We start from the raw sequence: 27602 nt of genomic DNA, 5'->3' as shown, positions 1-27602 counted from the left end.
AACAACATCAGGAGACCTGCTTACTATTTTCCAAACTCTACCGCTTAGCAGTGTGAATTTGTGTTCCCAACTCCTCACAGGTGAGACAGGTACAGAAAACGTCTTTAAGGGTGGCTGAGAGTATTATGTGAGATTATGTACACATTAGCAGGGTGGCTGACACATGGCAGATCCATAAGAAATGTTGGTTTCTTGATTTTAGACTCTGGGACCTTAAGTTAGCATTTTACCATCATCAATACAAAAAGGCAGAGGAAGCATTTACAAGTTGGAATGCTTATTCAGAGGGATGGATTGGGATGAGATGAGAGATAAAGGGGGAAGCTAAAGAGCACACTGAGATTTTTGTCTCGGTGACTGGCTCTCACTGGGGAGAAACTCTTGAATGTCCATTCATCCATCCATGAGGAATTGCCCTTATGCTTTCACCAAGGATAGAAAATTACCACGTCATCTTCCACCAGTATCACTTTCTGGTGTTGGCACAATCTGTTCAAGAAAGCCTTTGACATCTATGGTCCTCAACTGCCCTAAACTGTCACCCTGAAGGCATCTGGTATGGTCTGGAGACATTTTTGATATCAAGGGGTGGTGCTAGTCATATCTAGTGGGAAGAAGCCAGCGATGCTGCTAAATACCCTACAATGCGCAGAACAGCCCTTACAGCATAGAGTTCTCCAGCCGAAGATGTCAATAGTGCTGAGGTTGAGAAATTCTGCTCTACATTAAAGGCCCAACTATTTGATTCTAGAGGGACCAGCTATCATGGGAAAAGGGAGAGAAGCCCTTTGCTTTCCTTACTGCTGCCCACCAGAATTACTCTCTGGAAGTTATTATGGGACTGATGCTACCTGGGCACTCAAGGGAAATCCGTATGTCAGGCAATCTGATTTTTGGAGAATGAGTGGTATGAAGGCATCATTATTACCTGCCAGTCTCTCAAGAGCTTCAGCCTAGATTAGAAATGCTGAAGCGTCAGAAAATGCTCAACTGATGGATTAAAGTTTTAATGAGCTCTGCCCACCAGCTCTACCCATCACAGGTCCCTCCCATCAGGAAACTTGCACAAGCCTCTTAGACAGACTCATCCACCAGAGGGCAGACAGCAGAAGCAAGAACTACAATCCTGCAGCCTGTGGAAGGAAAACCACATTCACAGAAAGATAGACAAGATGAAAAGGCAGAGGGCTATGTACCAGATGAAGGAACAAGATAAACCCCCAGAAAAACAACTAAATGAAGTGGAGATAGGCAACCTTCCAGAAAAAGAATTCAGAATAATGATAGTGAAGATGATCCAGGACCTCGGAAAAAGAATGGAGGCAAAGTGAGAAGATGCAAGAAATGTTTAACAAAGACCTAGAACAATTAAAGAACAAACAAACAGAGATGAACAATACAATAACTGAAATGAAAACTACACTACAAGGAATCAATAGCAGAATAACTGAGGGAGAAGAACGGATAAGTGGCCTGGAAGACAGAATGGTGGAATTCACTACTGCAGAACAGAATAAAGAAAAAAGAATGAAAAGAAATGAAGACAGCCTAAGAGACCTCTGGGACAACATTAAATGCAACAACATTCGCATTATAGGGGTGACAGAAAGAGAAGAGTGAGAGAAAGGAAAGAGAGAGAAAAAAAGTATTTGAAGAGATTATAATCAAAAACTTCCCTAACATGGGAAAGGAAATAGCCACCCAAGTCCAGAAAGTGCAGAGAGTCCCAGGCAGGAGAAACCCAAGGAGAAACACTCCAAGACCCATGGTAATCAAACTGACAAAAATTAAAGACAAAGAAAACTTATTGAAAGCAACAAGGGAAAAACGACAAATAACATACAAGGGAACTCTCATAAGGTTAACAGCTGATTTCTCAGCAGAAACTCTCCAAGCCAGAAGGGAGTGGCATGATATACTTAAAGTGATGAAAGGGAAGAACCTACAACCAAGATTACTCTACCCAGCAAGGATCTCATTCAGATTCAACGGAGAAATCAAAATCTTTACAGACAAGCAAAAGCTAAGAGAATTCAGCACCACCAAACCAGCTCTACAACAAATGCTAAAGGAAGTTATCTAAGTGGGAAACACAAGAGAAGAAAAGGACCTACAGAAACAAACCCAAAACAATTACGAAAATGGTCATAGGAACATACATATCAATAATTACCTCAAATGTGAATGGATTAAATGCTCCAACCAAAAGACACAGGCTTGCTGAACGGATACAAAAACAAGACCCATATATAGGTTGTCTACAAGAGACCCACTTCAGACATAGGGACACATCCAGACTGAAAGTGAGGAGATGGAAAAAGATATTCCATGCGAATGGAAATCAAAAGAAAGCTGGAATAGCAAAACTCATATCAGATAAAATAGACTTTAAAATAAAGTATGTTACAAGAGCCAAGGAAGGACACTTCATAATGATCAAGGGATCAATCCAAGAAGAAGATATAACAATTATAAATATATATGCACCCAACATAGGAGCACCTCAATACATAAGGCAACTGCTCAGCGCTATAAAAGAGGAAATCGACAGTAACACACTAATAGTGGGGGACTTTAACACCTCACTTACACTAATGGACAGATCATCCAAAATGAAAATAAATAAGGAAACACAAGCTTTAAATGACACAATACACCAGATAGATTTAATTGATAATTATAGGACATTCCATCCAAAAACAGAAGATTACACTTTCTTCTCAAGTGCACATGGAACATTCTCCAGGATAGATCACATCTTGGGTCACACATCGAGCCTCAGTAAATTTAAGAAAATTGAAATCATATCAAGCATCATTTCGGACCACAACGCTATGAGATTAGAAACGAATTACCGGGAAAAAAAATGTAAAAAAGACAAACACATGGAGACTAAACAATACGTTATGAAATAACCAAGAGATCACTGAAGAGATCAAAGAGAAAATCAAAAAATACTTAGAGACAAATAACAATGAAAACATGACAATCCAAAAGCTATGGGATGCAGCAAAAGCAGTTCTAAGAGGGAATTTTAGAGCTATACAAGCCGACCTCAAGAAACAAGAAAAATCTCAAATAAACAATCTAACCTTACACCTAAAGGAACTAGATACATGTAAAAGTATGAGATTAGATCACTCCCTAACACCATACACAAAAATAAGCTCAAATGGATTAAAGACCTAAATATAAGACCAGAAACTCTTAGAGGAAAACATAGGCAGAACACTCTATGACATAAATCACAGCAAGATCCTTTTTGACCCACCTCCTAGAGAAATGGAAATAAAAATAAACAAATGGGACCTAATGAAACTTAAAAGCTTTTGCACAGCAAAGGAAACCATAAACAAGACCAAAAGACAACCCTCAGAATGGGAGAAAATATTTGCAAATGAAGCAACTGACAAATGATTAATTTCAAAAAATTTACAAGCAGCTCAATAACAAAAAAACAAACTACCCAATCCAAAAATGGGCAGAAGACCTAAATAGACATTTCTCCAAAGAAGATATACAGACTGCCAACAAACACATGAAAGAATGCTCAACATCATTAATCATTAGAGAAATGCAAAGCAAAACTACAATGAGATATCATCTCACACCAGTCAGAATGGCCATCATCAAAAAATCTAGAAACAATAAATGCTGGAGAGGGTGTGGAGAAAAGGGAACACTCTTGCACTGCTGGTGGGAATGTGAATTGGTACAGCCACTATGGAGAACAGTATGGAGGTTCCTTAAAAAACTACAAATAGAACTACCATATGACCCAGCAATCCCCCTATCGGGCATATACCCTGAGAGAACCAAAATTCAAAAAGAGTCATGTACCAAAATGTTCATTGCAGCTCTATTTACAATAGCCCAGAGATGGAAACAACCTAAGTGCCCATCTTCGTATGAATGGATAAAGAAGATGTGGCACATATATACAATGGAATATTACTCAGCCATAAAAAGAAACGAAATTGAGCTATTTGTAATGAGGTGGATAGACCTAGAGTCTGTCATACAGAGTGAAGTAAGTCAGAAAGAGAAAGACAAATACCATATGCTAACACATATGGAATTTAAGGGAAAAAAATGTCATCAAGAACCTAGGGGTAAGACAAGAATAAAGACACAGACCTACTAGAGAACGAACTTGAGGATATGGGGAGGGGGAAGGGTGAGCTGTGACAAAGAGAGAGAGAGGCATGGACATATATACACTACCCAACGTGAGGTAGATAGCTAGTGGGAAGCAGCCGCATAGCACAGGGAGATCAGCTCGGTGCTTTGTGACCGTCTGGAGGGGTGGGATAGGGAGGGTGGGAGGGAGGGAGACGCAAGAGGGAAGAGATATGGGAACATATGTATATGTATAACTGATTCACTTGGTTATAAAGCAGAAACTAACACACCATTGTAAAGCAATTATACCCCAATAAAGATGTTAAAAAAAAAAAAAAGGAACTAGAGAAGGAAGAACAAACAAAACCCAAAGTTAGCAGAAGGAAAGAAATCATAAAGATCAGAGCAGAAATAAATGAAACAGAAACAAAGAAAACAATAGCAAAGATCAATAAAACTACAAGCTGGTTCTTTGAGAAGTAAACAAAATTGGTAAACCATTAGCCAGCCTCATCAAGAAAAAGAGGGAGAGGACTCAAATCAATAAAATTAGAAATGAAAAAGGAGAAGTCACAACAGACACCGCAGAAATACAAAGCATCCTACGAGACTACTACAAGTAACTCTATGCTAATAAAATGGACAACCTGGAAGAAATGGACAAATTCTTAGAAAGGTATAACCCCCCAAGACTGAACCAGGAAGAAATAGAAAATATGAACAGACCAATCACAAGTGATGAAATTGAAACTGATTAAAAATCTTCCTAAAAACAAAAGTCCAGGACCAGATGGCTTTACAGGTGAATTCTATCAAACATTTAGAGAAGAGCTAACATCCATCCTTCTCAAACTCTTCCAAAAAATTGCAGAGGAAGGAACACTCCCAAACTCATTCTATGAGGCCACCATCACCCTGATACCAAAACCAGACAAAGATACTACAAAAAAAGAAAATTACAGACCAATATCACTGATGAATATAGATGCAAAAATCCTCAACAAAATACTAGCAAACAGAATCCATCAACACATTAAAAGGATCATACACCATGATCATCCCTGGGATTTATCCAAGGGATGCAAGGATTCTTCAATATATGCAAATCAATCAATGTGATACACCATATTAATAAATTGAAGAATAAAAACCATATGATCAACTCAGTAGATGCAGAAAAAGCTTCTGACAAAATTCAACACCCATTTATGATAAAAACTCTCCAGAAAGTGGGCATAGAGGGAACCTACGTCAACATAATAAAGGCCATATATGACAAACCCACAGCAGAGAACATTCTCAATGGTGAAACACTGAAAGCATTTCCTCTAAGGTCAGGAACAAGACAAGGATGTCCACTCTCACCACTATTCTTCAACACAGTTGTGGAAGTCCTAGCCACGGCAATCAGAGAAGAAAAAGAAATAAAAGGAATCCAAACTGGAAAAGAAGCAGTAAAACTGTCACTGTTTGCAGATGACATGATACTCTATATAGAGAATCCTAACGATGCCACCAGAAAACTACTAGAGCTAATCAGTGAATTTGGTAAAGTCGCAGGATACAAAATTAATGCACAGAAATCTCTTGCGTTCCTATACACTAATGATGAAAAATCTGAAAGAGAAATTAAGGAAACACTCCCATTTACCACTGCAACAAAAAGAATAAAATACCTAGGAATAAACTTACCTAGGGAGACAAAAGACCTTTGTGCAGAAAACTGTAAGACACTGATGAAAGACATTAAAAATGATACCAACAGATGGAGAGATATACCATGTTGTTGGACTGGAAGAATCAATATTGTGAAAATGACTATACTAAAAAGCAATCTACAGATTCAATGCAACCCCTATCAAATCCCCAATGGCATTTTTTACAGAACTAGAACAAAAAATCTTAAAATTTGTATGGAAACACAAAAGACCCTGAATAGCCACAGCAGTCTTGAGGGAGAAAAACGGAGCTGGAGGAATCGGAATACCTAACTTCAGACTATACTACAAAGCTACAGTAATCAAGACAATATGGTACTGTCCCAAAAACAGAAACATAGATCAATGGAACAAGACAGAAAGCCCAGAGATAAACCCATGCACCTATGGTCAACTAATCTATGAAAAGGAGGCAAGAATATACAATGGAGAAAAGACAGTCTCTTCAATAAGTGGTGCTCGGAAAACAGGACAGCTACATGTAAAAAAATGAAATTAGAACATTCCCTAACACCATACACAAAAATAAACTCAAAATGGATTAGAGACCTAAACGTAACACTGGACACTATAAAACTCTTAGAGGAAAACGTAGGAAGAACACTCTTTGACATAAGTCCCAGCAAGATCTTTTTTGATCCACCTTCTACAGTAATGCAAATAAAAACAAAAATAAACAAATGGGACCTCATGAAACTTCAAAGCTTTTGCACAGCAAAGGAACCATAAACAAGACGAAAAGACAACCCTCAGAATGGGCGAAAATATTTGCAAACGAATCAACGGACAAAGGATTAATCTCCAAAATATATAAACAGCTCATGCAGCTCAATATTAAAAAAACAAACAACCCAATCCAAAAATGGGCAGAAGACCTAAATAGAGATTTCTCCAAAGAAGACAAACAGATGGCCAAGAAGCATATGAAAAACTGCTCAACATCACTAATTATTAAAGAAATGCAAATGAAAACTACAATGAGGTATCACCTCACACCAGGCAGAATGGGCATCATCAGAAAATCTACAAACAACAAATGCTGGAGAGGGTGTGGTGAAAAGGGAACCCTCTTGCACTGTTTGTGGGAATGTAAATTGATACAGCCACTATGGAGAACAGTATGGAGGTTCCTTAAAAAACTAAAAATAGAATTACCATATGATCCAGCAATCCCACTACTTGGTATATACCCAGAGAAAACCATAATTCAAAAAGACACATGCACCCCAATGTTCATTGCAGCACTATAGCCAGGTCATGGAAGCAACCTAAATGCCCATCGACAGACGAATGGATAAAGAAGAGGTGGTACATATATACAATGGAATATTACTCAGCCATAAAAAGGAATGAAATTGGGTCATTTGTTGAGACGTGGATGGATCTGGAGACTGTCATACAGAGTGAAGTAAGTCAGAAAGAGAAAAACAAATATTGTATGTTAACGCATATATGTGGAGCCTAGAAAAATGGTACAGATGAACCGGTTTGCAGGGCATAAATAGAGACACAGATGTAGAGAACAAACGTATGGACACCAAGGGGGGAAGGCGGCGGGGAGGTGGGGGTGGTGGTGTGATGAATTGGGCGATTGGGATTGACATGTATACACTGATGTGTATAAAATTGATGACTAATAAGAACCTGCTGTATAAAAAAAGAAAAATTAAATTAAAAAAATTTTTTAAAAAAAGAAAAAAGAGAAAAGAAAATGCTCAGCTGAACATGTGGTAAGAAGACTGTAGAACATGTAAACACTCCGCAGAATAAACATGTGTCCTTTGTCAGTATTTCACCATTGTCACTGATAGATCCACTTTAACTACAAGGTAAAGTTTAGGAACAAAGTGCAACCTCCTTTGATGCGAACTTTCATTCTGTTCTTTAAGAAAACCCCCAACTCTGAAGTTCACCTATTTTTAGAAATCTATTTATTCAACAAGTAGTTACTGAGCACCTACCCTGGGCAGACAGTGTGCTGGGCTAAAAGCTGGGGCTTAAGTACTAGACATGACAGGCAGGACCCCTGATCTCACAGAGCTCAGGGTCCAGCCAAGGTGGGAGCAGGGCCTCTCCTTCTCTGGCACAGACGTGACAAACATCCTCTTCATGCAAACAAGGTCACTTGTTAATGGATCCCTTTACCTCCTCATACTTTTTTTCTCGAATAAAAAAGTGTTTGATAATTATCTGCCTGGTAGAATTCTGTAATTAGGGTCATTAAATAAGAGAGTCCAACGTTCAGAGAAGTCAATTAAGAATGGCAAGAGAGAGAGAGAGAGAGAGAGAATTTTAAAATTCCATGCAAACCAGGTATGGACCTGCATTGTATTCAGACTCAGGAAGGGCTGTGTGAACGAAACTTGGCAGTTAACATGGGTCCCAGTAGGTGGGTACCATGCATTTGGGAAAGCAAGAGAGATTCCCAAATGATTCTCTTTTGCAAAAAGCAGGCACTCAGCCTAAAGAGACCCAGGAACTAAACAGCAGGGAATCACATTTAACAACTGAACAAGGGTCAAGAAACTCAAATTGCCTGGGAGACCAAAATTCAGCTCCAGCCTCTGAGTAAAGCCACAAACTCAGCATAGAAAAGAGATTTCTGAGGGTGGGCTTGTGATACTCTCCCAGAATGGAGGCAGAACAGAGAAGGCAGAGGGCCAGGAAGCAGGAGATGCTGACATTCTTCCTGTGTGGGAAGGCAAATTTGCCGCCGGAGTACTGAATCTACTCATCAAATATTTCCATTATTCCTTCAGTGAAAATCATTTGGGATGTTAGCAATTATTCGATTCTCTTGGGAAAAGAGACTGCAAATATACCGCAAGGGCTCAAACAAACAAGTGAACTGATTATCTTCTGTCACTTGTTCATTAAACCAACATTTAGTTTAGGTGCGGGAGGTATAAACATGACCAAGACATGAGTGGGAAGCCTTGTACTTCCAGACAAGAGGATGAAATTGAGGAAGCAGTGCTATAAAGGCAACAAAAAAACAAATCGCAAATGTTTTAGACTGTTTCGGAAACAGTCTAAAAGAGTAAAAAATAAATTCCAAAAAATCAAATCGTTCGACTCCCTGCTCTTTTTAAAAAATAACCCCACCTTGGCATTATAGTTCAGGAGTACTTTAATCTCAGTATTTTCTGATGCAGAGAAAATAAAGGGAAATGATAGGTCACTGAAGAAGACATGAAAGGGCTGTGCAGTATAATCCAAGTATCTATATTTGTCCTCCAGCGTGCCAGTTCATTACACTATTTTTATCCCGAGTTCCAAATTATTACATCTGATGCGCAGAATTCTGAAGGTATTACATATTGACCTCAAAGCCTCATTAGAAAATGAAAAAAAAAGAAAAAAGATTGTTCATGTCTCAGTTTAAACACTTACCTGGCTGTTTTATAACCAGTTCATCTTTACATTTAGGGTCCCTTTCAGGTGAAGGCCCAAGGCAGCTCCAAATTTGACCCAAGGGCTAGCTAGCAAACATGAGGTGCTCAGTGCTCATTTAAAATAAAAGCTGGTTTAAGATGATATCAATTGCCATTCTCCTCTTATTCTAATTATCTCAGTGCCGTTGCTTGAAAGAATCTGTTTTTCTCTTGGATTCAGAGTTAAATAGGAAGAAAGTGGGAAAGGATGACAATTTATTCAGAGCCAACCAGGTGTGAAGGATTGTGAGGCTTGTTTTCTCCTTTCAGCCTCAGAACACCTTAGGAGACAGGCAGTATGAGAAAGAAGCCAGGTTCAGAGGTGCGAAGTATGGTCACACAGCTCGTAAGTGACAGAGATGAATCTGAACCCAGGTCTGACTCCCAAATCCAGGCTATTTCTAGCTGACTCCTTGGTTTTGTGGAAAGCATTCTACTGTTCTTAAATCATGTTTGGCTTTCAAGAACAGGAAGTCATTTAACAAGCAAACAATTGTCACAGTTTTAACATTTATCTGAATAAAGCTAGATTTTACATCTGTAGCCCGACAAGTCTGACACTTTTACAAATTTAACAAATAGATCAAATTAAATGTTTTTTAAAATTTCAGGAAAACACAGAGCCTCAGCACAGCTTTGAGCACCTTAGGCTGGGATTTTAAGAACCAAACACTGCTTAGCATTTATATGGCACTAGCAAGACTAGGACCCTCTAGAAGTTCAAAGAGAAAAGAGAAAGAGGGTCCCTCTAGGACCCTCTACTCTTCAAATGAATCTGATAACGTCCCTAAGGCAGAGACTGCCTGGGGGACCAAGAAGAAGAAAAAGTAAGCCTAATTTAGAAAACTCAAAATAAATAATTGGAAAGGACATAAGTCCTTCCTTAGCTGGCTTTACTCCTTTCTAATAGGTCAGTGGTTTTCAAAGTGTGCTCCTGGAAACCCCAGGATTCTTTTGAGGAACTTCAGGGGCCATGGAGGCCAAAAAGGAAACTGCGCAAAGTCCTACACCGTTTACCCCTACCTACCCCAAGCAGCTCAGTTATCTGTCTTACGCAGATATTATATGTGATAATATAATATATAATTATATTCTAATTATATATTTATATTACATAATATCAATATTATTGATATTATATATAAAAATATATGGGGGGGAAAAGACAGATTCCAACTTTTAAAAAGTTTGGAGACCTCTGCTAGTGTGTTATGGCAACAATTAAATGGGTATGTTAACATTTCCCCAAAGAAAAACTGGGATAAGCAAGCTGGGGTTCTAATGGTTACAGATGTGAGAGCAGGCACTTTTCTTCTGCCGTGGAAAGTTAACTCGAAATGCTTTAAGATTCAAAATGTGCCTTTAAAAAAACAAGTCATGAGTTTTTAAAAAATGTGTGGTTGGGAAGGATGCTGTTTATAAAATTACAGAGCATACACGACGGCATGGGGTGCCCACCATACACTCTGCAAAGGGGCCGAGATCATTAACTCGTTCCCAAGACAGCGTGTTTCTTAAGAAGAGCTTCTCTTGCAACTGCTCCATTCTAAAGAAAAGACAGACACCTTGGTCACTTCTGTAACAAGGCAGCTAATTATGGCACCTCTTCCAGCACTGGGAACGATATTTAGAGAAGGACTGTATACCTGATGCAAACTTTGCTCAGTAGCCTCGGTTCCCTTCTCACAACTAGAAACAAGATCAGTGATGTTGTGCATTAAAAATCCTAAAAGTCTACTGACCATAATTGTCCCTTCTCTGGAAAGAGCGTGAGCTTTGGATGTAGACAAACCTGAGTTCAAACACCAGTCCTCCCACTTACTATTAGATTGGGTGCTTTAACTTGTTCAAGCTTTAATTTCTTTACCTTTTACGTGGGGATAATACAACGTACCAGAGAGGATTGTTGTGAGGAATGAAGACAAGGTGGCCGCCAACACGTCCACAGCGCTTACCGTGTGCCAGGCACTAAGGGCTTTGCATAGATTGTCTGTAACTACCTCCCTTTTATAGATGTGGAAATTAAGGCAAAGAGAGTTTAAGACTAAATAAAATAATACAGGTAAAACGTCAACCACAGAGTTGCCAGACAAGATGTTCAACTGATGTCAGTTCCTCCCTCTCCCTCATCTTCCCCTTTGAAACAGCATAGCCATGTGAATTAAAAATACAATGGGAGGGCTTCCCTGGTGGCGCAGTGATTGAGAGTCCGCATGCCGATGCAGGGGACACGGGTTCGTGCCCCGGTCCGGGAAGATCCCACATGCCGCGGAGCGGCTGGGCCCGTGAGCCATGGCCACTGAGCCTGTGCATCCGGAGCCTGTGCTCCGCAACGGGAGAGGCCACAACAGTGAAAGGCCCGCATACCGCAAAAAAAAAAAAAAATAATAATAATACAATGGGAAATCAGGGCTCAAGACACTGGATTCAAAATGACTCACTGGATGTCACTGAGGAATGACTAAGTCTCATCACCCACAGAAGCAAGAGCACCACCAATGTGGGAACAGCTATATGATTGCTTAGGGGCCTATGCAGGCACAAAGGGTCGGACTATAGCGTAACAATCATCCAATAATCCTTCCAACCTCCCAGTTCTCCTCCCAAATACTTTGCTATTTGCTCTCTTTCGTTCCCTAGTCCATTAGAGCCTAATGGACCATATCACAATAAAGTCTGTCAGGGTATGAATGCTGCTCAGGAGTCCCCAGAGTCTATACAGTTGGCCCTCTATATCCACAGGTTTCCCATCTGAGGATACAACCAACCCATCCGCAGCAGACAGTTTCATTTCAGTCATTGCTGACATTCCCACTCCTCTACCTCACATATCCAGAGCTGCACAAAGGTTCTGGAGGTTTTGCAAACTACTCTGGTCTCCAAGCTGCTCCACTGGCTACTGCTGAGCTGCCCCCTTTGTGAGTCTACAGTGGAATTCACTCACTCATGCATTAACAAAATTTACTGAGCAGCTACTGTACTCCATACTCTGCTCAAGGAACTGGGTGTACAACAAAGAAACAGGAAGATGAGACTGCTGCCTTCACAGAGCCTCCAAAGTTCCCTGAATGCTGAAGGATCTGTTCCTTCCTCAGGCTGCAGAATCTCAGCCATGGCTGGCAGTTCAGGTGGCCCAGGCACAGTCCCCACAGGCACACAACACAGCCACTCCCTCTCTTCCCACCCACCTACAAGAAGCCATGCTACCATTGCAGGACACTCCAAGGAAGCCTGTCTTAGGACATTCCTCCTATTTCTCTCTCTCTCTCTCTCTTCTCCTATCTAAGCATCAGGCACTCAGGAGCTCAGACTTTCAGAGAACAAAAGGCAGGAACTTTAGGCAACACAAAACTCTGCAGAGGACTTCCCTGGTGGTGCAGTGGTTAAGGATCCGCCTGCCAATGCAGGGGACATGGGTTCAAGCTCTGGTCTGGGAAAATCCAACATGCCGCGGAGCAACTAAACCCATGACCCACAACTACTGAGCCTGAGCTCTGAAGCCCGCAAGCCACAACTACTGAGCACACATGCCACAACTACTGAAGCCCACACGCCTAGAGCCTGCGCTCCGCAACAAGAGAAGCCACCACAATGAGAAGCCCGGGAACCACAATGAAGAATAGCCCGCGCACAGCAAGAAGACCCAATGCAGCCAAAAACAAGCAAATAAGTAAATAAATAAATTTATTAAAAACAAAAAACTCTGCTGAAACAAAGGCGTTGAAGAGACCTGGCTGCTAACTTGGGATGAGAATAGAAAGGGAGGGGAAAAAAACATGAAGGAAAAAATACACACACACCCAAACACAAGTATCCCCTTACATTAGACTGCCACATATAAAGGCTTTTCTCCTAGAAAGCAAATGGGTTGCTTTCATTTTGAACAATAAGACAAAGTTTTTCCTGAATCCAACTGTGCACCAGAACGTTCACCACTGCTTTAAAGAGTTATGCCTAGTACAGTACCTGGCATATGACAGGTGAGATGGATACATGAATGGATGGATAAAATAACTCTTTCCTTCCTATAAGCCATACATCTGATATGGGGGAAGTTGAAAAACAACTTATGGATGGTTAACCATTCTGAGACATCTTCTTTTGAACAGATGAAGCTATACGTAGGGCATAAGCAATATAGGAAAAAATGTAAATGTATTTTACAACGTAGAAGCATGGTAGAGGATTTCTTGCATCCAGATGTAACAACATAAGAATCAAACTGTAAAAATCCAAAGTAGTTCATTTTTTCCTAATCATTTTTATCTCACTTTTTATTTAGCATAACAAGGACTGACATACAATGAAATATTGACTTTATCATATATTAATCATATCGCCTGGGGAGGTATATTCACCTTTAAAATGGAGAAAATAGTATCTATTAATTACTGTTGTTTTAACAATGACAAGAGATAGTAAGGGAGAGCACTTACTATGATGGCTGCTAAGACACTCAAGAAATGTTTGAAACACGCGCGCACACACGCGCGCACACACACACACACACACACACACACAGTCTTCTAGCTCAATCTTGAAGGTCATACATATATGTCCACAAATTCTAAGAAACAGTGAAATCTTTCCGTCTTCCTGCTAATCCCAATAAAAACATTTGTAGCAGACAAGGAGTTTTACTGATGTTCAAATCCTATATTTTTTACATTTTTTATATTTTGGTCTTTCAAAGCTTTCTACAAACAATAATCTAAGGTACAGTCCCTTGAAGAACCAAGCCATGTGTTTTTATACTTAGAAATTTCAATGAACTGGTTAAACATCTGAATCATATTTGGAATCTCTAGTTAGACTCTGTAGGTAGATAAACGGCCCAAATCTTTCTTACCAGAGTTGCCCCAGACTGTGTGGACAGCTTCCCAAACCTACTTAGCATAAAACTTGTTTTTCAAACAAGAAAATAAACAGATTAATTCTCAAACACTGGAAAATTCTTAAACCTATAAAACTTGATTTGCTTTCTAAAATGAAGTAATATTTCCTTTTTCTTGTTTTTAAATTTAAATATTAAGTTCTCACAAATTTGTACTCTTCTACTTGTTCATAAAGAGATCACCATTCTAAACTATAAAACAGTTAACATCATAAACAAATGTGTTTTTACTAAGGTGTGCTCACAAAAATTATGATAAAAATAGTCTTATGAACATTTAGTTCATCTTTTTTTACAATATTACTAGCTTTTTGATAAGTAAGTTTTTTTAACATCTTTATTGGAGTGTAATTGCTTTACAATGGTGTGTTAGTTTCTGCTTTATAACAAAGTGAATCAGCTACACGTATACATATATCCCCATATCTCCTCCCTCTTGCATCTCCCTCCGTCTCACCCTCTCTATCCCACCCCTCTAGGTGGTCACAAAGCACCGAGCTGAGCTGATCTCCCTGTGCTATGCGGCTGCTTCCCACTAGCTATCAGTTTTACGTTTGGTAGTGTATGTATGTTCATGCCACTCTCTCACTTTGTCCCAGCTTACCCTTCCCCCTCCCCATGTCCTCAAGTCCATTCTCTAGTAGATCTGCGTCTTTATTCCCATCCTAAGTTCATTCAGCCCTAAAAAAATTGAAGTTCATCTCCTATATCTGCATAGAAGCCAGCTTTTATCATTTATTTAAAAAAATCCTTTCAGCAAAGTATAATCTATCATCTTTCAAATCAAAGGAAGTAATCACACAATTTTATAACTTTCCATGAAAAGTTAATTTCTTTCCAATGTCTATTAATTTGATTTTTATTCTCCCGGGGACATTTTTTCGCTTTTATTCAGTAACCTAGTATGAAGGGATTGCCCACCCAGAACAAATAGTTGGTCCTCTTATAGTCTTCATTAAAAATATTTCTCTCAGAAGTAGCCTCATCTTCTTCAATTCCAGGATCCTTCACCTCAGTGTTTAAACCCTATACCAAGTACATTCATGAAGGAATTAAACGAAGGGTAGGAGACTCTCCATTCCACTCTGGTCTCCATTATTTATCTCATTATGTCGGCACTTAACTTCTCCCACCCTGAGCTGTCCTACCTGTAAAGTGGACATAGTAATTACCCCATAAGGTCAGGAGGGTAGTGCAATGACAAAAGGGGATAAATAGTACTAAAATGCTTTAAAATGTTCACAGAAAATATAGAAATATAAATATAATTTAGAAATATGTATTTCATTGTATAGAAATGCAATGTCACAAAACTAAAAGTAGCAAAAGATTGCAGTAGTTCTTTATACAAGGCTCTTCCAGTCTACACTCTTCAAATCCAATATTACATAATACTATTTGATATTAAAAGACTAACATTATCTAGAATTAGAGCTCTGACAGCAGAACATGAATGCTGATGACTTAGTATGTGATACTGCATCCCCATCCTCAATGCTAAGTCTCTAACCTGAGCAAATGTATTGATTATGATAAAGTTCTTAGTGAAAACTGTATAACAATAAAACAGTGGAAGGAGAGTAAACCTTGATTAATCAAAATGCTTAGAAAAGAGGAGTTTACTCCTCGGTCACGGCCCAGCATCAATGACTCCAATACCCATTTTGGACAATAAAATTCCCCTGATTTCAGCTTACTGCGTCAACATTTACTTCTTACTACTGATATCTGAGTGAAGGAATAGTATTCTGATTTCTTAAAGATTTTTCTTTGATTATGAAAAATCAAATTATTATTGATTTTATTATTGATTATTCCTTGATTATTATAATCAAGGAATCTAAAAAATTATAATACCCAGTCACTTACTAAATATTATAGCATACTAACTATACAGAATTTATAATCCCTCTACAGTTTTCCCACTAGGCTTCATCGAAGACCCCAAAACTATGTGGTTCAGTTTCAAAAATTAAACCAGCATTTCACTAACCATCTCTTCTGGTACCAAAATTATTTTACACAGCATCTCTTTTAAGACATCATTTTATTTTAAAGCTTGGCATCTAAGGTTTCTAGTTTTATTACCCCTCCCAAGTGTTATAACACTTTCTCCTTTCACGGTGAATTTAAAATTGGAGTGAAACTTACTTTCTTGTATTGCATTAAGAATCTCTGAAAAGTCCACATCACTCTTTGGCCCGTCAGGTAGTATTTGCATATCCAGCTGGTAGCTTTGCAAATCCACACCTCCTTCTAGAGAAACGAAAGATATTCATGGAGTTTGCACTGGTTATCAGACAGCCCAGCATCAGGGTCCCAAGGAGAAGCAATGTCAAAATCTAAAAAGAACAGCCAGCTGGTTTGCCAATGATCCTCCCACGTGGACAAATGACTTTTAAAAAATGAGGAACATTACCAGCCATTTGCCCCTTATGGGACCAAAAAGGTTTAATTGTATTTCCAAGGCAAAAAAAAGGCAATTACTTTATTAAAATACCACATACTTCATAGCATTTATGGATGATTTCCTAGGTGAAGAATATAATATGCTAGCCTCCACCCAAGGACATTTAAAATTATTCTCAGCTTCTACATGGCTAAAAAGGGACATTCACCACTAATACTTTATGAAACCATCTTCCTTAAAATGGTTATAATTTATTTATAGGAAAGGATTTAATATTTCTGATATCACAGAAAAACGGTATCAATTTTTTCTCTCACAGTTGGACTTCCCCTGTTATATCATTTACTTTTCAATTATACCAGAATACTTTAATTTATTCTATGAAGTAGTTAAGGCCCTTGTACTAGGTTTGCCCAATGTAGTTTTGGTGTGTTCTAAAGAAAGAGGTTTTTTTAATGCTGCTCCACACACCTATACAACACTTAAGGAAGTCAAAGAAACCAAGATATCAAAAAGTAGCTTCATCATTAATAATAATAAATCTCTGAATGCTTCTTAAAATAATCAGTAAGAACATCTCCAATCTGATGAGTCTGGAAGGGCTAAACGTCAGTGCTAAAATAAACAGAGAGCCTGATAAATAAAATGGGGCACACTCTAGCTTCCAAAATTTTTGTAGAAATAATTCTTTTGTAATCCCAGGAATTATTCTTAGCCTTGAATAAAATTTCAGTTACATCCCTAAAACTCAAGAAGAATAAGATACAGTTGCTATATTACAAGAACACTCATTCTGGGCGGGGAATGGACACAAGTAACTATAATAGAAGGTGAGCCTTAGGAGGGCAGGAACTTTTGTCTGCATGCTATAACCCATCACTTAGAACAGTGTCTAGCACAGAGTAGGCCCTCAACTAATGTAGATGGAACGAATTTATGAGGATATGCGGTACTTATGAAACAAAGGCAGGAGCGTAACAAGTAAAGCTATAAGCTCAGATTCTGGAGGCAGACAAACCAGCATTCAAATTCTTACTAGGGAACACCAAATCTCTCTAGATCTTAGTTTCCTCATCCATGAAATGGGTGATTGTAACAGTCACACAGAGTAGCCATGAGGATTAAATGAGATAATGCATGAAAAGCTCTCAGCTGTCATAGGACTCAGTAAATGGAAGCCATTACTATTATCATCCATAATAATTTATTATATAGCAACACTGGCATTTCTACAGAAACTATCCAGCCATTGAATAATGAGAAAGAATCCGTAAGTCAATTATTTGGGACCAGCATGCATTTAAGGTGACAGTTAAACACTGCAGACACAGCAGTGAATTTTTAAATGCATGCATTCAGTTGGCTCATTGCAAGGGCTGAAGTTATCAGTGAGATTAAGCTTCTCAATGGTACAGAACAAAGATGTCTCCCTGCTGGCCCAGAATTTAAATGGGCTATCTGCTTTTTTCTCCACCATGGCCAGCTACCTTGAATGGGTGGGGAAAACTTTTGATGCTTTTCAACCTCTACGAAGGCTAGTCACCTTTGTTCTGCTCAATAACCAAAGACCCAAAGATCTCACAATGACATCGACAGGAAAAAAAAAAAAAAATTCAATACCACTTTTCAGCCAGGCTGCGTGCTATGTACTTTATTATCTCACTTAGTTTCTACTCTAACCTTGAAAAGGAGGTGCAGTAAGAAGTAGTAATTTGCCCCAAAAAGCTACTAAGTTGTAAAGATGTAACACCAACCCATGCCCTTAACCGGTCTTTAGAATCACACATACCCAAGCAGTCAAAAACACAGGCTGTTAGAAATAAGAAAATTTACCATTTTTCACTGGACTTAACAATAGTCCAGGACTTCACACCAGGACAAAAGTCATTACATAACCTAAAAAGCAAATGACTTCTAATAGCCTAATAAAAAGAAGCCCAATTTATTTACTTGCTGTTTGTCACAGGAGTTCATAGATTCATGTGGAAGTAGTTATGACTATGAAATAACTGTAATTTTTCATAACTAAAATTCCATAATTTTAAATAAATTTTTTGTTAGAGGACAGGTAAGAGCATAAGAAGTCACAAAAGAAGCAACATAAAGAGGCATTCAGGTCATCAACGTCTGTCTTTAAAGAATATTAAAGACGTGGGGAAGAAAAAAGTGAAGAAAGTGGATCTAAGGATACAGATAAATATATAGATATATCTCAAGTATACTAAAATCCACACCATTTTATACGACTAGAAAAGGAAGAAAATACTGCATTAGGTACAGAAGTTCTCTCAGCTGTGAAATGGGTATATTTTGTTTTAGTCTTTATTTTTTTCTATGTTTTTCACAATACGCAAAATATTTTAAAGTTATTTAAAAATTCAGATTGTGGCCGTAGAGGATATTAAGTTTTTAAAACTAAGGATTCAAGACTTAAAGACTACAGATGTTAAACCATTAAGGAACTAATTTAATAAAAGTTTTTCCAAATTAATACAATTCTTAACCTATATAAGTCAAATAGCTCTAAATTGCAAGATGCAACATTCTATTCATAGTAAACATTAAGATTGCATTTTGAATCCTTAAAATATAAGACATTTTTCTTCCTCTGCTCTAGAAGAAATACAAAATTTATTTATTCTATGAAATACAAGACGTATTTCATAAAGTACAAAAATGTATTTTATGAAAATACACTTTCATAAAATATAAGGGTCTGGAATTTCCGGCAGTAAGTTGTTCACTAAAGTCTAAGATGACGAAGTAGGGGATGCTGTAAAAGACTTCTGTACACTTTCCTAAATGGAGAGTGATCACTGGACAAGGATATTTTCAAATGAATCCATCAAGGTGACAATCTTCACCTTTAGCACGTACTGCCCAAGTGAAAGAGACTGAATAACTTCAATAAACAAGAAACTGTGTGTCTACTTTGGACTTCTGATATTTAATTAATCATTGTTAATCCTGTAGTGTTGGTGTGATTTCTAAAAGTTGAGAATTGGACTTCTTGCTATGGTCATGGATGTCTCTGACTTTGAGTCAAAACACAAAGCTCTGAAACAACTAGGCAAGAGGGTGAAGGTGTCATAGTTTCAAACTGAAGGGTCTCAGTAATTGACATGCAACTAAGTGCAATCCCAAGAAAAGGAAACAAACAAGTTACATTATAGAGGGAAGATAAAAAGATTTCCTAAAGATGTGGAGAACCTACTGAACAATTTTTAAAAATGAAAAACAGCAACAAAATTCATGTGATCTCCAAATTTACCTTTAGCTTTTCTCACACTTGATTGACAGGAGTGAGTAAATTCAAATCTTAATTGTGATTTGTAGTATGAGTAAAACTGAAAGTAGTTTCGATAAAAAGTAACCTTGATAACAGCACTTGCATTCAATAAAACGTCTTCAGCTGAGCAAACATCTTAAAAATTCACTTTAGATTTGTATCTGGCGTACATGGATTTTAGCTAAATGCTTATATACAAAAGGGACCAAAAAAAGCTTCAAATATGAATTTCTTAGTTACCAAATATGTCGATTCCTCTACCATCCCAACCATCTCTCGTCTATAGAAATACCTCTCTACTTTTTTGTTTTGTTTTTTTTTTTCGGTACACGGGCCGCTCACTGTTGCGGCCCCTCCCATTGCGGAGCACAGGCTCCGGACGTGCAGGCTCAGCGGCCATGGCTCACGGGCCCAGCCTCTCCGTGGCATGTGGGATCTTCCCGGACCGGGGCACGAACCTGTGTCCCCTGCATCGGCAGGTGGACTCTCAACCACTGTGCCACTAGGGAAGCCCCCCTTTCTACTTTTAAGGCCCCTCCTAAATGCTCTGCGCTTCAAGCATTTCTTGATTTTAACAAGTAAATACCCTTTTTCACCCACTGAACCCACATAGCTATCTATATTTTATCTTTTTTACAGTACATGTTTTCCATCAAAATTACCTAGCACCGTGTAGACACAGACAAATGTGAGTTCCTAGTCCTCCCTGTCTAGATTTCTTCCTCATCTCTAGCACCTTTGATTAGATTGTAACTTGATGCAGGCCTGGCACCAAACTGCATCCACCTTTTTGTCTCCTACAGAACCTAGGACAAGGCCTTGAACATATTAGTGTCTCGGTTAAAGCTCTCTTACGGCAATTTTACATTACTAGCAACAGCAGTGGATACTGACTAAGAAAATGTCCCAGTTTTCCTTTCTAGTCCACAACTTTAACACATCTTGATAGGTTATCTATAGATCAGGGGTGCCCAACCCCTGAGCCGAGGACGGGTACCTCGGAGATGAGTGGAGGGGGAGCGAGAGAAGCTTCACCTGCCACTCCCCACTGCTCCCGTTACTCCCTGAACCAACCACCCGATCCCGGTCCGTGGAAAAGTTGTCTTTCACGAAACTGGTCCCTGGTGCCAAAAAGGTTGGGGACCGCTGCTATAAATGACTATGAAAGTCATATTCTAAATCATACATTTGCTCTTCCCTTCCCTTCTTTTTAAAATTTGTCAAATAATAAAGAAAACCTTCAAGTACCAAAGAGCTTATAACGAAAATCAGCAGTGGACAACTCTACCCCTTCTTCAACCCCAATCCTATTTCCTCAGTCCGACCACTTTTAAGAGTTTCTGTTTTTACTTCCTTTAGATCTCCCTATATGTGTATCCCATTGTTTCTTGATCAATTTTATACAGTTGACCCTTGAACAACTCGGGTTTGAACTGCATAGGTCCACTTATACAGGACTATTTTTCAAGAGTAAATAGTACAGTACTTAAGAGTGCACGTGGTTGAATCCGCTGATGGGAAGGAACCACTGACTGGGAGAGCCAACTATATATTATATGCAGATTAACCGCCTCCCCCCCTTGTTTAAGGATCAAATATCTGTTACATAGTTTTCTGCTATGATACAAGACAATATAACTTACTATTACTGCCACTCCCCCTTGCCCCCCACTCACCAATCAAATCATTATTATCGATATAATTTTTCTATTATATTGCCTTAGTATAGTGGCTTTAAATAAATTACTTAAAATTCAATTTTTTTGTTCAATCAAATACAGATGATCTTATATTTGCAAGTTAACACAAAATGATATAAAAAGCATATTTTGACACTACACTGACCTGGATTTAAATTCCATTTTTATGTGTTCCTAAGCCATTAAATAATGAACCTCATTTTCCTCATTTATAAAATGAATGGACAATTTTTTGAGCTCTTTTAAAAATTATCAATTATTTACACATATGTAAATAATTTGGTTCATAGTGTTAAGCCATCATGATCCACTAAAAATTTTAAGTGATATATTCCTTCTCTGCAAAATGAGGGCCAATTCCAGGTTTAGGACCTATACTAAATAAAAACAATTTAGTAAAAAAAAAATCCTGTAATTTGGATTTGGAATAGTTACTCCACATTGAAACAAGTAAAGGAAAGTGTGACAAATCAAATCTTAACTTCCCCATGAAACACAAAAGATGGAGGACCCTGTAAAGTAAGCTTAAGGGGACAAATGGTATTTTCCATGACTACCTCATAATAAATGATGCTCTATCTAAGCTTCTGTCTACATTCAATTTATATTCTGCAAATAAAATTGGTAGTTCCTGTCCAGAGAGGTATATTTAATACAAATCCTCAAATGCAGCATTTTTTACAGAATAGGGAGCAGTGATATTTCAACACTTGATATAAATATCTAAAATGAACCCTCACATGTAATATTTTTGGACTTAATAGACTGCAAAGACACCATTTTTGAAACTGGGAGTGTGTTTTCAATTCCCCATGAATGAATTCAGTGTTCCTAAGACAGTGTTAAGATGGAGAATGATATTAAGAAGGGAGGGAGGTATAGTCTGTCTTCTTTTCAGACTTTCCCTATATCAGCCAGTGTCCACAATAAATCTTCTAGGAAGGAAGCGGGGAAATGAACCCAATTCTTCTGGAGGATCTGACATTGGAAACCCAAGATTTACTTGTGGGATATTTCACTGGTTCTGGAAAAACTTTCCATCTGTGTTTCTTAACTTCATTTATAGTGCTTACCAAACTCTATTTAGTGTACCATAAGCTAAAAAACCTTCACAACAGAAGATGCTTCATACGTGCTATTGTAAAAAGACACACAAATCCCACTCTTTCATATTAGTGTTGCTTAACTATAAATCTAGTGATTTGCAAGATCATTCTTTTACAGAAGAAAGCTCGGCTTTGTATTAGCAGGAATACACAGATTGATTCACCCACACCCGTCACTATAAAAGCTAAAGACATTTCTTCAAATGATTAACACTGAGTAGTTCTAAGGACCCAATTCTGGACTGGGTCCTTACTGGAGAACCATATTTAGCTAACAGCGGGTGAATGTTTCTCAGGTCTAAAATGGAAATAATAATCCCACTGCTTCAGCCAGTAATGGCTGACCTTCAACAAAATTACTTCTATGTTTCCCAGGATTGGCAAGATAGTGATCTCCTAAATTATACAGAATGCCTGCGTTAAGAGTTCCAAAGAGGGCCTGGAAACCGGAGCTGCAAAGCCTTAAATGGCAGGAAGGATTTGTGTGGGAGTGTAGGCAGGGCTCCATGGGGGTCTTCCAATCTCCTAGATGCTGAGTTCTGTTGCTATGACAACGGTGACTCTTGCCGAGGAAGGGAAAAGAGAAACTCAGGATTAGGAGGGGTTACGGAGTAGAAACCTTGATACTTTCAGCATCACTATAATGTTGTTTACTCTTTTAACTTGCACAGTAAATCTTCAGAAGGGCCTAAGATGAATGTATGAAAGAGAATGGCCTTGCAAAACAACAAGCCTCTTGAGAGCCAGGGCTCTGTCCATCTTGTGCATCGGCCTCTTATCTCTAACTCAGGGAATTAAGTAAGTAGAGCAGAAGCTTACTATTAACCGCCTATCTACCACGATTAAGAACTTAGTTTAGGTTTAGGGCTCAGGCCACTAGTTATAGTCATATGATCTTGAGTTAGTATTTATTTAAATCTCTCCAAGCTTCTTAAATATAAAGTTATTTGAAATAGACTTGGGCAGAAGATGCAGTTCTAAATTCCATTAAAACACAATACCCTTTCCAGAAATAGTTGTCTTTGTGGATGCCTTTTCTGTAGCTCTTCTTTATTCACTTTGTATATTCAGATGGTTGTGAAAAGATTCTTCAGAAAATTCTCTCTAAATGCACTACCTAGGTCAAAATATGTGCATATGTCCCTCAGCAAAGGGGAAAAAGTGAAAATTTCTAAGGGAAGAATTTGGTATGTATTTTTGGAAAACTCAATTTTGTTACTCAGCAAATGATAGCAAGGAGCACAGATCCCCATGCCCACATTTCAAGGCTCAAAACAGCTTCTTTTCCTAAGCACCCCTCTATTTACTAAACTCACATCCTCACACATTTTACAAAAAACCCACTTAAAGGGGAAGAGGTTCAAATGAGGGATGATTAGTGTTATTTCTAAACCATAGTTTAGGAAGATACCACATTCACCTTCAAGGCAACGAGAAATAAAACAGAGGTCCAAAGTAGCTCTTATACTTTTTCTCCCACATATTCTCAAAGCCATGTGGAAGATCTTATCTTCCAGCCACACCAAAAATCCATTTCACAAATAGAAAAGTAAGTATATATTTTCATCCAAGCTTCAGATTCATTCAAGAAGAGTAGCCAGATTCCTCAGGTTCAATAAAGAAGTTTCAGGCACAATTCTCAGTAAAATGTCTGTTCCCGGATAAGGTGATGAGAAAACACTAAATTTCACACTCAACTATTTTCACCCTCAAGGGAAAAAAACTGGCTCAGTGGGAAAAAAACACTGGTAAGAAACTAAAGACATGGGTTTTAGCTAGGGTCCATCAATGACTAATTTTGTACTTTTCATCAAGCAATTTCATTTCCTGAGGCACAGTAAAGCAGGGCTAATTCTGCCTTACAGACCACTGTGAGAACTCAGTGAGATGCAGGAGAAATATTTGTGGAAGCCCTTTGGAGACAATGGAGCATCCTCTAACATAAGGTGGTGGTACCATGATTATTATTGTGGTCAAGATTAGCCATATGTTCACTTTTTTCCCCTAAAGAATGAGCTGAATCTTGACTCTCATCTTGGCAGAACTAGAAACAAGTCAGCCAACACACAAGTCTTTCTTTGCTGTCTTTCTTTTTTCAAATCTCTGCTTAATTGCTCCTTTTCTCTCCTTTTCCCCACAGCCTCTGGTACTTACGTTAAACAGAATGTGAAAGGTACTTGCTGAGTTAATTCTGTTTCCCTAATTTGAGACCAGGCCTTGACATAATACTGGAATTTGAAAAAGGGAAGATGAAAAAACAAAGATCTAATGCAGAGTAGAACAAAAATGATGCTACAAAGTGGAGCATCACTGATATAGAAAGAAATAACTGGTTAAGGTGACTATGTTTTCAGTGGAATCTAACTGGTCCCTTCCTCAATATAGTCTTCTTATGCTACGGGTTGAACTATTACAGGGCTTTAAATTTTCCAAAGGTTTGGTATACAAACTTGCTAGAAATATTGCTACCAAGTTGTTTGAAGAAGGTAATGAGAGAATCAAACCACCAGAGTTGGAATCCTGCCTCCGCCACTTACTGGCTGCGTGTTTTGGGGCAAGTTACTTAAACCTTCTCTGTGCCTTAGTTTCCCCAACCATAAAATAAGGCTGACAGCATGAGGATATTATGGAATTAAATGAAATAATGAATGCAAATAGCTTAACAGTTTTTGAGGTTGGGAATACAGTAGAGTACTTAAGGGGGGCTGTAATTTTATTATTGTCAAACATTTAGTACCGTCTGTATACAGATAGCATAAGACGACAGTATACAGATGACATGTATACATGTTGTTCTAGCTCGCTGGAAAAAACAAAATCCTAAAGTTTCTCTCCTGTGAAATCAACTTGTCCCAGCATTTAAATACATATCTATATAAGGGAAAAATAATCATGCATAAAAGGGGAAAGGGCTGCTTAGGCTTTTAAAGGGAGATAAAAGGAATTGTGTTAGAAATTACTTGGGAAAATAATGAAATATATCAGCAAAACATCATTTTACCAACTCTAGAAGAGAATAAAGGACAAATTCTGTGACTAATGGCATTTCTCTAGGACTATATGATGGGCCTATCATATAAAGGAAAAGCAATAGAAGAAATATTTTAGATTTCACAAAGCTTCTAATTCTATTTTGTGTGGCACAGTCATTAAAATGGCATAATGTGACCCATACTCACTAAGCTTTACACTTTCAAATTCAAAAATTCGCAATCAGTGCTTCAGTTGACTCTGTTCTTGACCCTTAAGTGACAGTTCCAAGCCTGGTGCCATTTAATACTTTTATTATTGGCCTATAAAGTGGAATAATATTCATTAATTACGAGCAGCTAAAAGATAAGGTCAAAATGAAATCAATACACAAGAGAAACATCTGAAACAATCAGAAGGAAAGAGAAATCATACAAATACAAGATGAAGGTGAAACAGCTCCTGCGTCAGTGCAGCATAAAGGGAAACCGTCCTAATTGTTAACCTGGCTCAAGTTAACTGGGAAACTGCTTCAAGGACCGAGTGAGAAATGCTTCTGGGACATAAGTACTTTCAGGCTTGTGAATTTTGTCTAGGATGACGGTGACAACAAAACTGATCCTTTGCTCCTGTCACCTTACTGTGCAAGGATCATATAGAGCATTTTACATGAATGAATTTATCTGGCATAACAATGCCACATAGGGTTGCCAGATATAACACATAAAAATATAGGGTGCCCAGGTAATTTGAATTTCAAATAAACTAATAATTTTTTATCACAAGCCTGCCTCATGCAATTCATGGGACATTCTTACACCAAAAGGTATTTGTTGTTTATCTGAAATTTAACCAAGTCCTGTGTTTCATCTGGCAACCCTAACACTGTGAGATAGGTATTCTCATTTTGCTGATAAGGAAAAAGATTCAGAGAAATTAAGTCATTTGCCCAAGTCTGCATAGCTATTAGGGAACATATGTGGGTTTAAAACATCTAACAACAAAGCTTGCACTGATCACCACTATAATGCGCTATTATTACACTCTTTCCTATATCTGAATGGCCATCCCTCCATCTTCCTGTTGATGTCTTAGCTGACCTTCAAAGTCCAACCTGTAGAATCCTTCTTATATCTTTTCCCTAGTAATAATGTTTCCATAATTTTATTTATATCTCTATTCTAGCCCTTAATACAATGAATTCTATTATAGCAGGTTAAGTACGGGTCCCTGTAGTGGATATTCTTCCATATACATTTCCCTTTTCTAACATCACCTCTATTTCCTTTTGGGGAAATGTCTTTCCCTTACTGTGTGCAGCCTGGGTGGGAGGAGAAATCAAGGGGTCCTATCCTCCTATTATCAAAGCTGAAGAGGGAGGCCTCCTCTGTCCTATCCTTTTACCTCTCATCCCTCACTGCCCAACCAAGGGAAAGGCACATGGCTGATAGAATCTCTTCCAGGTCTTCAAAAACGGAGCCAAATGATGCAAAAACCAAGAAAAATGGTAAGGGTTCATTTATTCCAGAAAGTCAAATAGTCCTTTTCTTGGTATCTGTTCCTTTTCCAAGGCCAGTTCTCCAGCCTTTCCATCCATATCCTTCAAATTTAAATTCCTTCTTTGCTTGGATTAAATAATTGGTTTCAGTTATTTATAACCAAAGAGCCCTGACTGATGGTCTTTCTGGACATGACTGTGAGCTCCCCAAGGTCCATGTGCAATAGAGTTCTACACCATTCCAGCCCCAATGAAGTACCCTCCAAATAAATATTTGTTAGGACATAGTAGGCACTCAGAAATGTTTGTAAACTCAAAGGGGAATAAATGAACTGAAATTGTTCAGGGTTAATGGCACAGAAGATGTACAAGATTTTCTTGTTCTTTCTTTTCGACCAGTCTGAGTGGGCTTTTAGAAAGTGCTTTGGGAATCGAGATTATTAACTCTGTAAAAAGTAGAT

At 38.3% G+C, this 27602-nt stretch overlaps 1 protein-coding gene across 1 annotated transcript in view; it reads right to left on the bottom strand.

Moving 5' to 3' along the window:
* The window catches only part of ANO4 (anoctamin 4), a 202647-nt gene extending 186227 nt beyond the window's left edge, over positions 1 to 16420 (bottom strand). The window contains exon 1 of the mRNA XM_022600027.3: positions 16320 to 16420. Within this exon, the coding sequence (XP_022455735.2) occupies positions 16320 to 16389 (70 nt within the window). The 5' untranslated portion in view covers positions 16390 to 16420. The remainder of the gene's footprint in view (positions 1 to 16319) is intronic.
* Between the last annotated feature and the right edge of the window lie 11182 nt (positions 16421 to 27602).

This window comes from Delphinapterus leucas, chromosome 11 (assembly GCF_059928025.1).
Source record: "Delphinapterus leucas isolate spDelLeu-1000000601 "Yukka" chromosome 11, BTC_Dleu_Yukka2, whole genome shotgun sequence".
NCBI lineage: Eukaryota > Metazoa > Chordata > Mammalia > Artiodactyla > Monodontidae > Delphinapterus > Delphinapterus leucas.
This window is presented reverse-complemented; position numbering and strand designations above follow the sequence as displayed.